Source organism: Vulpes vulpes, chromosome 1, assembly GCF_048418805.1.
Source record: "Vulpes vulpes isolate BD-2025 chromosome 1, VulVul3, whole genome shotgun sequence".
Lineage (NCBI taxonomy): Eukaryota > Metazoa > Chordata > Mammalia > Carnivora > Canidae > Vulpes > Vulpes vulpes.
Window position 1 is genome coordinate 129015689 of NC_132780.1, and position 17267 is coordinate 129032955.

Here is a 17267-nt window from a genome sequence, read left to right on the forward strand (position 1 = left end):
AGCACCTGCCTTCCGCCCAGGGCGTGATCCTGGAGACCCGGGATCAAGTCCCACATCCAGCTCCCGGGGTGGAGCCTGCTTCTGCCTTTGCCTGTGTCTCTGCCCCCCCTACACCCCCCCCCCCCCATGCGTTTCTCATGAATAAATAAATAAAATCTTTTAAAGATAAATAAATAAAAGATACCATAGTAAAGATACAAAGATGCCACAATAAGGATACTATAATAAAGATACACACATTTTCTAAGAAAAATGAGGAAAGGAGCAGTAGAACTTAGTAACAATGAACAGTCACCAGAAAATGTATCCATGAAAAAGACAAAATGTGTGATCCTTAAAGAGCTGGTGTTCCAGGAATGTATTATCTTCTGACGGTACATTATTGGTAGGAAAATGAGAACTGTTTATATTTGACCACTGGTGGTAAGACTTGCTTCCCAAACATGGGGTTACATAGGCATAAATCTTGTGGGTTTTGTTTTTTTTTTTTTTTTATAAGATTTTATTTATTTATTCATGAGAGACGCAGAGAGAGAGAGGGAGGCAGAGACACAGGCAGAGGGAGAAGCAGGCTCCATGCAGGGAGCCGGATGGAGAACTACATCCCAGAACTCCGGGATCACACCCTGAGCCGAAGACAGACGCTCCACCACTGAGCCACCCAGGCGTCCCTTAAATCTTGTTTTAATTGTCTTCGAATAGGTAATCTATTCATATGGCTCCAAATGCAAAAAGTACCAAAAAGGGGACCAATGAATAGTCTGCCTTCCATCTCTCTTAGCTTACACCTGCTCTTTTTCGTATCAGTAGCTGGTATTCTCAGTTTGTTGCCTTCTGGAAGTATTTTACACATATAGGATCAACTTTTATAGAACATTCACATAATGTGTTCACTGTTCATTAGCCCTTTTCCTCTTACTGTTAAAATCTGAAAATAATTCCACATCAATCCATTGAACGTTATTTCTGCCTTTCTTTTTAACAGCAACATAATCTATTATATGATTGCACCTTCCTTTAACCAGTCCCCTGTTTTTTCTTAACTACTCCAGTTTAGGTTATTTAGGTTACTTCTTAACTACTCCACTTTAAACAATACTATAATGGACAATATTGTGCACAGGACACTGAATAAATTCCTGGAAGTAGTATTACTGGGTTAGAGGGTATGTCTACTTAAAATTTTTATAGAAATTTCCTGTTAGGGGATCCCTGGGTGGCGCAGCGGTTTGGCGCCTGCCTTTGGCCCAGGGCGCGATCCTGGAGACCCGGGATCGAATCCCACGTCGGGCTCCCGGTGCATGGAGCCTGCTTCTCCCTCTGCCTGTGTCTCTGCCTCTCTCTCTATCTCTCTGTGACTATCATCAATAAATAAAAATTAAAAAAAAAAAAAAAAAAGAAATTTCCTGTTAGCTTTCCATAAGAGTTATACCAATTGATACTCCTCTAGGAATGTGTAAAAGTATCTGTTCCCTAGGGCCTCACAGTAGGTTGTTAATAAATTTTTTTGATGTTTGCCGATCTAAAATGAGAAATTCTATCTCATTGTGGTTTGTTTTGCACTTCTTTGGTGTTGAACATGCTTTCGGCATATTTTAATAATTCATTAAACAATTTATGAATTAAGGATGCCCCTTGTTTTCCAGAAATTTGTATTCAAATGGAGGAGCCAGAAAAAAAATAGATCTTTCTAAATCGGCATTATACATTCCAATAGAAGTGTGTATGAGGCACAGTGGTAGTGCAGAGGAAGAGGACATGTAGGTTCCTCTTGAGGAAATCCTAGAAGACAAATTGATATGGGTACTATATTTTGGTATCAGATTTAAAGTTATACAAGTCTAGAAATTTAATATGTCATTGGATTCACAATTGGGCCCCTGAGGATTAGAGTCACACAGTTCTCGTGAGGCTGATGTACTAACTCACAATGGATTTTTTCCAGTGACAGGAATGTTTGAATCTGCCATTTAGGGCACTTCTTACAATGCCATGCACAATCCTTTTTAGAGTTTTCTGTTGACTATGTGTACATTAATAAAATCTTCCTCCTTTTGGAAGTCTCATGTAATAAAAATGATGGGAATTGATAGAATTTTATTATTTTAAGCTTAATATAACTGAAATACTAAATCTGAATTTTTCCATTTTTTTAAATTGTTTTCATCATGAATGTTTATAATGGAGTATTTCATTCATAGTTTTGATATACTCTCAGGTGTAGTATTAGTTATCTGTCAGTTATAAAATATCACTTTGGACCTAAAATGTAATCATTTTCTAATTTTCCAGGAATCTCATGAACAGTGCATCCAGTGGATTGTTAAATTTATTCATGGCCAGCATAGTCCTAAAAGAATTTCTTTTCTCTATGACTGTTTAGCAATGGCAGTAGAGACTGGTCTCCTTCCACCCAGGTATGTTTAATGGTGGATATGAACAATCCAAAGAATCTCAAGATTTTTTAATGTTTGGAAATTGGCCAAGATTCTTATAAAAACATGAAGGAATGAAGAAGAAAGTTAGGCTCAACAAGTAATCCTTCATAAAATCTCAGATTTTAGTTTCTAGGACATAGTATTCTTAGAATTGTATACTTAAAGGCTCAAACCCAGGTAGACTTTGTCTTTCAGCCCAGGGGCTAGGATCACTTAATATTTTATTAACACTCATGGTTATGGTGGTGGACTGAGCTCAGTAGGCAGTTTTATCTCAGGGTCTCGTGATTGCAATTAGATGGTGGCTATAGCTATAGTTATCACGAAGGTTTCCCCATTCATATGTCTGGTAGTTGATGCCTGGCTGTCATCTAGGATCTTAGCTGGAGCTATTGGTGGAATATATGTAGGCCCTGTCCATGTGACCTGGACTTTCTCACAGCATGATGGTGTCCAAGACCAAGCATTCAAAAGAAGACTAGGCAGAAGTTGTAATACCTTGCCCTGGGGTTGTAAGTGTCCTTTTTGTCATAATCTTAGGCCTGTCCACATTTAGGGGAAAAGAATCTAGTCCCTTCTCCCACCTGTTCATGGGAGGAGTGTCAAGTGTCTCCCTTCAGAAGAGCATGTGGGATTGAAAATCTTATTGCAGCCATCTTGGAAAAATACAACCTACCACAAACTGAAGATGGTAAACATTTAATCAATAGCTTTTGTTGGATTTCTTTCTAGTAAAAATATAATATTATTTTGTTCTATTTTGTGTTCTGTCACACAAGTAAAAAATGTAATATATATGTAATTTTTTAAAGAGTATTCATGAATAGTAATGTACCTTTCTGAAGAACACTGACATATGTAATGTCCAGAGTACATGGACCCTGGCTATTAGAGAACTTGCAAAATTCTGTCTTATAACTGGAATGAGTATTTTTATTTTCTAGAATGGTTTGTGAATGCCTGATAAACTCTGACACACTTGAATGGGAAAGAACACAACTTTGGGCCCTAACATTTAAGCTGGTCCGGAAAATAATTGGGGGAGTGGATTACAAGGTATTTTTTCCTAATTATAGAAAGTAATCACTTTCAGACATGAATAATATTTCAGTGTGTATATCTTAAAATCTGACAGGGGAAATGAAGTAGAAGCATTTACAAAATCTATATTTTGTTGTATTTCCTAAAGGGATTTAAAATTACTCAATGTTTCCTACAGCTTCTCTGCTTTCCTCTCAACATTTTTAAAAATGCATGTGGCTGTATGATGAATAGGGAAGTCACCAAGCAAACTCTGGGCTCCTTCAGCCCACAGATCTTATGATTGTTGCAGCCCCTTGGCTGTGTGGAACTGTGAAGGGATGTAGGCATCAACTGATAAGTGAGCAAGTCCTGCTTCACCTCCACTTTGACCACCTTTGAACACACATCCTTCAGCACTCATCTCTTGACCCAAAAATAAAAGCATATACTCCCTGTGTATCTTTATACAGCTTGGGATCTCCCTTGCTTCACAACCATTCTCCTTCATTCAAACCACTTTTGTTACTGTTCTGTTTGAAAGAATTATCATTGCCTAACCCTGTGTTTTATGTCTGTATTTTCTCTAATCTAAAATGACTTAAGTGTTAATTATTGATTTGAGTCATGATTTAATAGAAAACTAAAACTAAGAAGTTTCTCTCTCTCTCTCTCTCTCTCTCTCTCTTCATTTCCCTTAGAAGGTTAACATGCAATTTTTACCTTTTTATTTGTATGGTGTTTTAGAATTATTTCTAATTCCTTTCATGTGTATGTTTTTGTCTGTCTTTTCTATAAGATTGGTCACACAATTTATACTCAGTAAATGCATATTGAATGGAATTTCTTCTCTATATGCTTTTTGGACAAGAAATTACAAATATTTCTATTGTTACAATAGGATAACAATACAATAGGGTAACAGTAGGGTCCAGAAAGCTTAGCACAGTGTAGAAAGATTAATTTTTATTCGTAAGGACTTTCTTTGTTCATTCATATTTTTATTCTTTAGAATTGTATTTTGGAACATGACTCTTGGGCTAATGTTAGGGACTCAAGTGTTAGCTCTGATTCAGAAAAATTGAAAATGTGACCTTGAAGGTAACATTTTTTTCTGAGTATATAATATTGAAATCTTTAAATGCTTTAACTAGCACAGGGGGCATTACTTGGCTTTAACCTATAGGTTTCTTCTTCTATCAGGGTGTTCGGGATCTCTTAAAAGTGATTTTGGAGAAAATCTTGACAATTCCCAATACAGTGAGCTCAGCTGTTGTACAGCAACTTCTAGCAGCAAGAGAGGTAATTTAGACATGTCTGTAATTCATTAGTCATAACCTGAAAAAAGTGTAGTTTTCTGTAGCTCTATGCCTTTCAAATGTATGGTAGTTATAGACTTCCATTTGGATACTTCTATAAAAATCACTTCTAGTTTTAAAGATGCTGTTTTATTATATTTCAAAAGAAAAATTTAAGTTTAATTAAGACATGGCTTTTAATTAAGAAAACAGTAATATAGACATTATAGTATTTTAAACGGTTATAAGACTTTAGCCTATGGAGCATTTAAAAGATATTTGTAGTTTGTAATTAATGTTGCAAGAATTATTACTTTGGTCTATTGCTTTCCTATTAGAGTCTACCAATATTTAAAGCAGTTACTTAGTAACATCCATTTCATTTTTCATTAGTCTTCATTTTTTAGAGATTCTTTACATGTAAATAAATTCCTTTATGCTATAGATGAAGCCCAATGAGTCCATGAAATAATATCTTTTAATATCTTTGTTATTGCCACTCTTGCATTTAAAGGGCTTATCTGTGGAACTAATCAAAAATAACATTGTTCTTTTATTTTTCTTAGGTTATAGCATATATCCTGGAAAGAAATGCCTGTTTATTACCAGCCTACTTTGCAGTTACAGAGATCAGGAAACTATATCCTGAGGGAAAACTTCCACACTGGGTAAATCTGGTATTTTCCAAGTTTTTTAACAGAAATTTTAATAAAAAATAGTTATATTAATCTCATTTTTGTGTGCTTACTTTTAAAATGGGTACTTATCCTGAGATAAACTATGTTTTCTTTATCATTATAATGTATTTCTCTGCTATCTTACTGAGACAGTTTCTTTTTCTTTTTTTTTTAAGATTTATTTCTTTATTTTAGAGAGAAAGGCAGAATGTGCCCAGAGTGGGGGTGGGTGGCCAGAGGGAGCTGGGGAGAGAGAACCTCACACAGATTCTCCATTGAGCACAGGGCCTGACACAAGACTTGATCTTACAACCCTGAGATCATGACCAGAGCCAAAATCAAGAGTTGGACGCTTAAGCAACTGAGCCACCCAGGCACCTTAGTTTCTATATCATCTGTTAAAATATACCAGCTTCATGAAATAGCCAAAGACATGATGGTATAATTAGGAATAATTCAGGGACAGATGAACTCAGAAGTAATTGTTTGAAAGGAAGTAAAAGAGAACTGACTTTTGAGTAATTTTTATATGTCAGGTATTGTATTAAATCTTTATATATTGTCTCATTTTACATAAATGATGGTTATATTCAAAGCAATCTTGATTTTATTTTTTATTTTTGTTTTTGTTTTTGTTTTAGTTACTTGGAAACCTGGTATCAGACTTTGTGGATACCTTCAGACCCACAGCAAGAATAAACTCCATTTGTGGTAAGATTATAATTTAAAATGGACTAAATAGTACCTGATTTTTAGTGAACTTTTCAACAGAATTGGCAGATGGTATCTTATACATGTCTTGGTGGTTTGTCATTTTGGTAATTATGTGAAAGCTTAATGATAGCCATTTACTTGTTTTTAGGTACTTTGTTGGCTGAATGTAGGGAGGGAAAAGCAACTACCTAGACTTGGTCTGAGCTTCAGATAGAATTGTTCTAGAAGATACATTTCCTGGTGACCGTAGGGAACTTCTAGTAAAACACCAGGGAATCTTCAGACAACTAGAAGTCTCAACCAACCATCCTTCTGTGGCTGTGATACACAGACTGTCAGGCTCTTTAAGCCCATTCCACTTCACACTTTTGCTCTGTACTTCATTTATTTTTTCATTTTTTCATGTTTTGTTACATTCTTAGAATTTGCTTTTAAGAACAAGTGTGTGATTTGGCAATTTGTGCAGTGCCTAACACTGAGTATATAGAATATTATCTAGTGACACCAAATTTTGAGCACTTCTTGTGAATCGGGTGCTATTCTAGATTGGAAATACAAAAATAAAGCAAGCAGACACTAGACAGATAATTCTCAGACTTCTAGCTTTTGTACTAAGTGGATATTAATATCATTTCATAAATTCTGAAAGTGGTGAGGGTTTGAGAAGTGATGAATTCAATTAAAGATTCGTTAAGCTTGAGGTGTCTGAGAGACATCCAAGTGACAATAGTCATTAGGCAGTTGGATATGTGAGTTGATGGTCATATGCTACATCTAAGGCCTCTAGGAACATCATGCATAAAGTTAATCATGTTGACCCTAGGCTAGAGATCTGCAAACTTTTTCTACAAATGATGATAAAGTAAATATTTTAGGCTTTATGAGCTATAAAGTCTGTTGCAACTACTCAACTCTGCTGTTGTAGTAGGAAAGCATCAGTGTTCCAATAAAACTTTATAGAAACAGGGCAAGCTGCATCTGGCTCGTGGATTATAGTTTGCTGATCTTTATATATTTGCACAAATGTAACATTTTTTAGTTTGGAAGGCCTGTACAATTAATTGGTCTCCAGCCATCTGGACTAAAAATAATCAAAGAGAATCCCCAAAATTTCTATCTAATGACAATCTTTTTTTTTTTTTTAAGATTTTATTTATTTATTCATGAGAGAGAGAGAGGCAGACATAGGCAGAGGGAGAAGCAGGCTCTTAGCAGGAAGCCTGATGTGAGACCCAGGATCACACCCTGCGCTGAAGGCAGATGCTTAACCACTGAGCCACCCAGGTGTCCCTAATTACAACCTTTTTAAAATCAGTTCCTGATTCAACATAGGTATTTATTAAGTATTCTTAGTGTGAATGAGGGACCAGGCATTTCTGTGTTCACATTTACTTTAAAACATTTTTTGTTATACATACAGGCCGCTGCAGCCTTCTGCCAGTTGTAAATAACTCAGGAGCCATTTGTAATTCATGGAAATTGGACCCTGCAACTCTTCGTTTTCCTTTGAAAGGCCTTTTGCCATATGATAAGGTATGTTGATAAATACAGTGGAACTTTTAGTCCACCTACTATTCTTCATCCTGCATTATATGATGTATTATGCTACATTATCTCTTCATAGACTGAAGTATATATCTAATGAAAAGTAGTTTATGGTTTATCATGTAATTCTAGTATCCAAGTGGTTTGTGGTTTGTAATATTGGGTGTTTATATTCCAGTGGGCCCCCAACAAAGCACTTAGGCTAAGGAAGTTGAATCTTTATAATGGAATCCTTGCTTTTATTCCTCCTTTACAAAGTAAAGACCAAAAATGAATTTGTACTTTTCTTAAAATTTGAAGAGTGAGCCTCTCCTTTGTTAGATTTTTTTTTATTTTTATTTTTTGTTTTTTTTTTTTTTAGTTTTTAAAAAATTTATTTAAGTGATCTATGCCACCATGGGGCTTGAACTTGGGGACCCCAAGATCAAGAGTGACATGCTCTTCCAACTGACCCAGCCAAGCACCCCTTTACCCCTGCCTGTGTTAGATTTTTTTTTTTTTAATGGGTTGGAGAGGACAAAAGTGGAGTAGAATATTCTCTAAAGAAAAAAATCTACAAGTATCAGTAAAATGAAGTGTGAGATATAGATAAAAAGCTAGAATGAAATATGATAGATTCATTATACTATCTTGGGAGTTGAAATGGTTACAGAGCAAGGTATGAGGAGGGCTACAGATTTTTCATGTAAATGTTTCATGTAAAAAATAATCTACAGCGTGATTAGAAGACTAGTCCAAAAGTGTGGAGAGGGAAATAGTCAAACTAGGGTCACAATCCTGGACTCTTGTCAGCAAAACTTGGGAATGTAAAAAAGTGGTAAACTAAATGGAATTTAGAGTTATCACGGTAACAGTAATATTGAAAACAGATCAGTTCATTACATACTTAATATATGCCAAGGAGTGTTCTGAGAACTTTTTTGCAATAACTCTTATTCCTAACTATTTTTTTAGTATCTCCATTATACAGATGATGACACTGAGACCCAGAGTGGGCTGGTTACTTGACTAAGACCCCATGTTTAGGAATTGTAACCAATCAGGATTTGAACTCAGACAATCTGATTCCAGGATCTACACTATTAACCCCTGTATTACCAAGTCATTTGTCCTCTCCAAATTTGGAAGTAGTGTGTGTTCACACTTGTATGAAAATGATTGGAAACTGCCTCCATCCTCTTTGATTAGACATCTGGGCAGAAAATCCTTTCCTTACAGTGATGCTTAAGACTCTCCTATGACTATAACTGAAATCTTTCAAAATTTTAGCCACTGTATGACCTTGGGCAAGTCCCTTCACCTCAGTTATATCACCTATCAATTGAGGGGTGGGATCAGACAAACTCTAAGCACTAAAATCCTATGATTTTTTTCCACTAGATACTGCCTACTGTGTGAAGGTAACAAGTGCCTTTAGCAGATTTTTTTATCCCAATTTCAAATTATTTGAATTAACATTTACTTTGATCTTGAAGCAATAATTTTTTTTATTTTCTTTAAAGGATCTGTTTGAACCCCAGACTGCTTTGTTGAGATATGTATTGGAGCAGCCTTATTCCAGGGATATGGTCTGCAATATGCTAGGTTTAAATAAGCAGGTACTGTACTATGCTGGAAACCAAGTAAATTCTGCATAGAATCTGCATTGTTCTTTTCTCTTTTCTTTGCTAGAGCTAACTGAGCAAAACAGTTAAGAACTATTTGGTGATTTTTTTTTTTAATATATGGTTTATTAAACAATGTATTATTCCTATCATTTATATATGACTTTAAAAATGTTTAAATTAAAAAGGAGATATTTTAAAAGTTGGTTTATTTTTGCATTGCTTTTTTTTCTATAAGGCCAGTTTCAAGTATACCTTTTGCCAGAGAAACCTACACATGACTTAACCATAATTTTTTTACTTTTTTATTGTTTGGATGGCTCTTTTTATAACCCTTGGTATCTTCAGCGTGGCCTGACTGCTGATTTTTTTCCCCCTTTTCAGTGTATGTTTGTGTCTGGTGGTTTAACATGTGGGAGGGTTTGTGCTGACTCTGGGTTCCTTGAGGCTGGCCTCATAGTCACTGTTTTGTCTTTTCTTTTTTTCTTCCTTTATTTTTGTTCTGTCCTGTCTTGTCCTGCCCATCCTCCAATGCTCTAGACCTTGAACATTGCTCAGGTATGTTCACAACCTTACTGTTGTATTGTGACTAACGATACGCTGGCCGCTTTGTAGCCACTGATTCCATTTAGAGAATACATGTATGGTCGGGGCTTGAAATTGGCAGGACCATGCTGAGACCAAGGCCACTAAAATGAATTTCTTCTTGGGATATGAGAGTTGTTTTTGGTGGATTGTTTTTGGTTTTGGTTTTTGGTGTTTTTTTGTTTTTTTTTTTTAATATATATTCTTTTTTTTTCTTTTTGCCTTTTTCTTTTTCTTTTTTTTTCAAACTAAGAGACAACACCTGGCACACAATAATGCCTGTCACTTTTTGATGTGTTGTTTTTCCTTCCCACTCCATTTTACTGTTTTTTTGGTTTTTTTTTTTTTTTTTTTTTAATACTTTAGGGCTAAAGCTTGCCTTGAGGAATTTTCAGAGATGGAAAGATTTGTGGTGGCCTTTATCTTTCCAGATGATTAAAACATAAATAAATAACATCTGTAAAAACTACTTATGTTGCTTTGCCTTAAAACAAAAACAAATTAAAAACAAAACCAAAAAGAGGAAAAAGCACTTTAATAGAGACGTTATTTTAAAAGTTGGAGTGGTAAACTTTATGCAGGGAAGGTTTTTTTGGAAACATGGGGATTGACTAAGAAATGTCACACTCTTAGGTGACCCCACACCTGCTTGACAAACACCCTTCTTTGTCAGTCTTTGCCAGAAGTGTCCTCCTCCTAGAGTGGGCTCCTCGCAGTTGAAGTTTACCTGCGGTGGGAGAAAAACACTGTGGCCAAACTTTATAAACCAAACTCTTATACAGTCCCAAGTCTGTTCCAGGACTTTTCACCTTTGAGATTTTAAGCAAAATAGTGGTTCCAGTTATTTTTGTTAAAAATTTTTGAGCCCAACATATTAAAATAGACCAGCTTTTTTTATTTTATAAAGACATTCTTGTCTAGGTTATATAAAATAGCGTTCCTGTTTGCAATACTATAGTGAAGGTTGTGCCAGTGCTTCCATTTATAAAGCCCTATTTTTAAGGACATATAGCTTGGCCATAAAACTTGCTCAGTGTTGAAACTTTGCATGCCAAACCTCACCCTAGTAGCAGTATCTCTTTTATTATTTTAAGTTTTTTTCTTCTGAAAAATTTACCAAGTTTCCTTGTTTGGACAAGCCTATGTACATGTGAACCTGAAACTGCTTCACACTACAGTATCTGACAGTTACTTCATATAACCCGTCAATTTACTATCTTAAATACCAAGTTATTAATTCTGATCAACTTCCACTTGAGTTAGAGGTAAGTATTCAGTCAACTTTGAAAGAATGCTTCATGCTGTCTTAAAACTACTTTTTGCAATGAACTTTAAGTCATACTTGACTCAGTTTTTCTTACAGTTTGGTGGATAAATGTACCCATGGTCATTTGAGCTGCAAGTACCTTCCCCCAGATAGTCTTAGTTATCATGAGCTTTTTGCTCTTGGGATGCAGCTCTTCTCAAAGTAGAAATTGACAAAACAATTCATGGAAGAGTTTTTTTTTATTTGATTATTTTAATAACAAGTTTCAACCTAAAAAAAGTTTATGACTGAGACATAAATCCATAAAAAATAAAGTTTATAATGGAAATGCTGACAGAACATTATTAATATTGGTCCCACTGTAAACATTGTCAAAAGTTCACAATTCATCAGTAATTGTTCTGGTAGAAAACTCTGTAGTGAATGGACTTGTAGATGGAAGATATATGCTGAACTGACTTGATATATTTTTACCACCTGGAAAGTAGAGTAGAAAATGAAAATACAAAGTATAAACATATGATTAAAAATAAACAAGTTATCTTATCACATCTTTTATCATTACAGAACTATATCCTGCACTATACTTTCTTGTCCTTTCTCTAGCAATAATTTACTTAAAGCTTGAAACCTTTTAAGAGCTGTCCATATTGCATTTTCCAGTAGGAATTGGGCTATATTTTATCCTGAGGTCGGTCACATTCAGAAAGTCATAAATAATAGCCCAGCTCTGTGACCAGCAAGGTGAAGTGTTCAACAGTGGAAGAATCCTATTTTAAAAAAAAAAAAAAAAAAAGAAGAAGAATCCTATTTTGTGTGTTTACACCACTTTGTGTTCTTTCTGCTGAATAAGAACATTACAACCAGATACACTCCTCAAGCTGCTATGTGGTAGTGTGTGAACTCTGGGTACCCTGAGATAGTGAAGTATTGACTAATCAATTATCTTTGAAAGGCACCACTGAAAGTGGTATTAACTGGCATAGGATTCAATTCTGATCGGCAAAGAATATGATAAATGTAATATAAAGGGATTTCTCTTCCCAACTTGTCCTGAATAGGTATTGCTTTAAAATTGATTTCTAGCACTGAAATAATGATTTGAAATTAATGTAAGCCCATCTAAGTATATGTTAAAATTTTACAACAAAAACAGTACCAGAACTGTTGTATGAAAAGTGTCAGGGACTATTTAATATATGATATGGTTTCTTAGACTGAAAAGCATTACCATTTGTCATTTGAAATACTGGTGGGAAAGGATCAGGGGCATGAGTAGAAGTTAATGTGTTTCTATTAATGCCTTGTCCCTATGTTTCCAATGCAGTTTGAACTATTATGCAGAAATTTGATTGTTAAAATACTGAACTTAGGTTCTTATTTAAACAGGTTTTAACTAAATCTGCATATAGATATGATGTAAACTAGCTAATTCAACTTATATGCCTATATCTTGACTTAAATTTACAAAAGCTTTCAAAAAGCACTTTGTGAATAGCCATAGATAAAGCCTCCAGTGGCTTACCAACTTACCAAAGCCTAGTGATTGATAATTAGTCTTTATCAGATCATTAAACTGCTTTTGTTTGTTCCACTTTGTAAAATAGTCTACATGGTGGAGAGTATTAATTTTAATGTACTTATGTTTTAGTAATGAAAACTAAAGCTAAACTTATTCTAGGTAGTTTACACAGATCATTTTATATTTCAGTGGAAGGTTTTTCTTGGTATTAATGAAATTGGCAAATAAATAAAGGAACTAAGCTATCCCAAAATTCGGTTTGAGAAATATCCTTGGCTTTAACCAAAACACCTGGGAAACATAGAGTTAATCATGATGGATGTTCAGCCACGCTCAGTTGCCAGGGCGCTGGATGCCATAGAAATTCCAGACTAATGTCATTCTTAACACAAAATGTAGAGGTAATTTGAGTTGTGGTGTGTATTGAAAGATCATCAGCTTTAACTATAAATTTCCTAGTTGTTCTTACTTTGTCAAAAATTGTAATATTTTTGGTTTTCCTCTTTAAATCATTAATGTATGACCATTACAACACTGTTAAAGATATGTAGGTAAAAATCCAGTTTTTAAAAATAAATGGCTAATACTAAAAAGGGATATTCCAAAATGACTCAGGTGCTAAAAACCAATTTTATTTAGTTTGTTCTTTTTTCCTGAAGTGGACCAATGAAAGACCATCATGGATGGAGGAATAGATGATAAATTGGTTAGTTTCCAAACCAGAAGCAAATTCCCATCACTAATGAAAAATTCCTACTGGAAATCCTGGCTTTACTTCTTTTCAAATTTTTCTGACTCTTGTATACTTTGAATGATTTCACTCTAAATTTGTGTTGTCTGACATATTTCTTAGGTTGTTGGTGGTTGGCAGAACTAGTGAATTTCAAGCCCTGTACACAGTAGTTTTGCATGCTGATATAAGAAATAGTTTGTAGTGTTGTCTGTTGCACTTTGCTCTGCTTCATAATGATAATTACATTTGGAGGGAAAGTACTGTAGTCTCAACTGGTGGTGTTAATATTGCTATTTGTAAACCTGTAATGTGGTTGAACTGTGATCATGGCATTGTGTTTTTGGAAAAACTATGAAACAACCATTGATGCTTACTGTTTTGGATAAATGTTTGTTTTATTTGCATGCTTTAAGAAAGTGCAGCTATATTGGAGCTTTACAAGTTTGGAGCTGGCAAAAAGCATGCAAAAGAGGGGATGCTGTTCATTATGTTTTGTTTTTTCCAAATCTGTCCCCATTTTGCATTTTTTCCCTAAATTTAAAGAAATCATATCCCTTTTTCATGGCAAAAGACTAATAATCATGTCTAAAGTTTAGAGGGAAGGCATCTGTATTAGTAATTGTATTCACTAGAAAGGCTTCCAACTGCCTGGCTATTAAGTCATATAACATTTTTTATAAAAGAAGTACGAAAATGGCTTAAAATATGGCTTACATATTTCTTTTGGTAAAAGTATATTTTTTAAATCACTTTTAAAAACACAAATCTTTTTGCCTCTAGAAAGGGAAGTTGCATTTTCATTTTTAGTGTTTAAATTCAATTATTTTTCTTGTTTTAGATTTTAAAACAGTCTAATTTAAAATTAAAGCTGCATTATGTTTGGCTTCTAAGAAGGAGGAGCAGAGATTAACTTTGAGGGTTTTTTTGTTTTGTTTTGTTTTGTTTTGAGGAAGTTTCCATTTCCTGAATTTTCCGTATCAGGATCAACGTTACACATTGAAAAATAGATACTGAGTAATCTGGCAGTTATTCAGTTACACCTCTGCATATAAAGTTAGCGTAAACTTGTGGTAGTTGCTTTAGATTCTCATTGCTTCATTTGCTCTCATCACAATGTTTGACTCTTGAAAATTCAAGGTTTTTACATTTTGAGTTAGAATACAAAATTAATAGTGCTATCCTCATTTCTTATGCTTCTTAAATTATCTTTTTTTTCAAAAGAGAAGTAACAAAATTTTCTACTGTACAAATAAATACCCTTTGTCAAGTTGAAACAATGACATGTATAGTGAAAGTCAGAAGTTAGTAAGAAGTCTGTTTTCTATGAGATCTGAAAAATAATTTTTTTTGGAACTCATCCTCCATGATAGTGTAACATGATGCAGCTTTAATAGACTAAACCTAACCTTAACTTTCTAAGTTCAACTTCATTCCATGCTTCTCAGCCTCTTGTTACAATTAATGCCCATTAACCAGTAACTCCTGAAACTAACAGGGAGGCTTTTGGAATACTGTATCTAATCTCTGCCCTACAGCACAAGCAGCGCTGCCCTGTGCTGGAGGACCAGTTGGTGGATCTGGTGGTTTATGCCATGGAGCGGTCCGAGACTGAGGAGAAATTTGACGATGGGGGAACAAGCCAACTCCTGTGGCAGCACCTCTCGAGTCAGCTCATTTTCTTTGTGCTTTTCCAGTTTGCAAGTTTTCCACATATGGTCCTTTCTCTTCATCAGAAGGTAAGTGCTAAATCTTTTGTGAGAGCCACATCACCTGTTGATTAGTATGTTTTAGACTACCATGGACTTTGCCTAGTGATTTCGGCAATGGCAGAAGTTCTGCGCCCCAATTTCTGTTTTGCACAGTGCTTTCATGGTTTCTAAACTTTTCACTTTCTTGTCACTGTAGATACTGGTTTCAGTCATTCATTCCATATATTCATAGTGCAAGGAACTGGTGGATACAAAATGAAAAGGCACTGTGGTACCCTCAAGGAGCTCCTTACTAGTGGAAAGATAAAGGAATAAACAATATGACTATAATTTAATAGTTCACATAATGGAAGCATGTTTTCCTGCAATAGGAATGAAGGAGAATAGTCCCTATTAAAAACATCAGGAATGGCTTTATCAAAGAGATCTTGAAGCTAGCACTTGATGGACAAGTAGAAATTTGCCAAGAGGAAACGATAGGAAAATGTTTCTGTAGCAATAAGGTGATCATTTGGGAAAGGATAAATTTGTGTGAGAACTGGAAAGAAAAATATAAACAAAAAGTGTTGGTGAGCTTAGGAAGGCAGGAAGGCAAGACCAGACATGGAAAACTTTATATGGGCAAGTGTTTGTTCTAAGGCATTTAGATCTCTTTGGGAGGTAAATGAGGAAGGGAATGACCTCATCATTATAGAAGTGGGAAAAATTACTGCTAATTGCTACATGTAGAAAGATGGTGACATAAAGATGGAGAGAGCCAGAATCAGAGGCATGAAAATTGGTAAGGGAGCCTTTGCACTGATCTGGGTGGCAGATGCTGACAGCTCAAACCAGGACGACAGAGAGGAGGAGCCTAAGACAGGTGTGCTGAGAAAATGACTTGGCCATGGGTAGGTAACAGAGGGAGTAACAGGAGTCTAGGATCACTCTCTGGTTTCTATTTTGGCAGTGAATGAAAAAGTGGAACAATGAGTCCAAAATAGGGAATACAAGTAGAAGAGTTGGTTTTATCATAAGATTTTAGATGCATTGAATGGAAATAAATGTTGTTGTATCTGTAACATCTCTACAGCATGGATTATTTTGGGGAAACTTTTTTGTAAATATTGTTAAAATCCTTTTAACCACCAGTTACCCCCCATTGCCACTTCCACCACCATTGATCTCTGTTACAGTCTGCAGGGAATTAGAAGTGTTTTTTGATAACAACTTGAAGATTTTAAATTAAAAAAAAAAATCCTTTTGGTATCATGAAGTATTCCTTGTGTTTTGATGAGTTATTTGTAGTAATTATCTAATATTAAACTTGATTCTCTTGTATGTGTGGTCAACTTAGTTATGTTCTAAAACATTTAACTTTTGATATTCCTACCTGTTTTGGGGGTCAAGAAGGAAACATATAAAATATTAAAATAATTTAAAAGGCTTTGCTTGGTATGTCTTGAGTTGAGACTAAGTATTTTGTAAATGCCAAAGTTAGATGCTAACTTTTGGAGGACAGGGTTTTTTCTGGTTTTGGTTTTGGTTTGTTTTTCTTTAAACTTTATTATATCCATTTCTTTAGCCAGCTGTGTAGACATGTATTTAAACATCTTTTACAGTTAGCAGGGCGAGGACTGATTAAAGGCAGAGATCATCTAATGTGGGTTCTCCTGCAATTCATTTCTGGAAGTATTCAAAAAAATGCACTAGCTGATTTTCTCCCTGTCATGAAGCTCTTTGACCTTCTATACCCAGAAAAAGAAGTAAGTTTTACAAAAGAGTTAATAATGTGATGGATTATGTCTAATTTATGTTAAAGAATTTTAGTGTGATTTTGTGAAAAGATCACTAGATTTGGAAGTTGAAAACTTGAGTTCTTTCCCAATTCTGTGACTAACCATAATCAGGATGGAAATCAGTCCCTTTTGACGTTAATTTACTCATATGTAAAGTGAAGAAATTGAACTAGATTGTTTCTGAAGCTTATCTTAAATCAAAGTTAAACATCTTGGGATCCCTGGGTGGCTCAGCGGTTTAGCGCCTGCCTTTGGCCCAGGGCATGATCCTGGAGTTGCGGGTCGGGCTCCCAGCATGGAGCCTGCTTCTCCCTCCTCTTGTGTCTCTGCCTCTCTCTCTCTCTCTCTATGTCTATCATAAATGAATAAATAAATCT

The 17267-nt window shown here is 35.1% G+C and overlaps 1 protein-coding gene across 2 annotated transcripts in view; it reads left to right on the forward strand.

Annotated features, from left to right (window-relative positions):
• The window catches only part of MED23 (mediator complex subunit 23), a 45169-nt gene that overhangs the window by 1386 nt on the left and 26516 nt on the right, over positions 1 to 17267 (forward strand). Inside the window, exons 4-13 of one of the 2 annotated variants that reach the window (XM_025990340.2) lie at positions 2293 to 2417; positions 3383 to 3494; positions 4662 to 4760; positions 5323 to 5424; positions 6075 to 6144; positions 7568 to 7680; positions 9195 to 9290; positions 9837 to 9854; positions 14939 to 15139; positions 16714 to 16857. In XM_025990340.2, coding sequence (XP_025846125.1) covers positions 2293 to 2417; positions 3383 to 3494; positions 4662 to 4760; positions 5323 to 5424; positions 6075 to 6144; positions 7568 to 7680; positions 9195 to 9290; positions 9837 to 9854; positions 14939 to 15139; positions 16714 to 16857 — 1080 coding nt within the window. The remainder of the gene's footprint in view (positions 1 to 2292; positions 2418 to 3382; positions 3495 to 4661; positions 4761 to 5322; positions 5425 to 6074; positions 6145 to 7567; positions 7681 to 9194; positions 9291 to 9836; positions 9855 to 14938; positions 15140 to 16713; positions 16858 to 17267) is intronic. The other variant, XM_025990341.2, reaches the window with a different exon arrangement.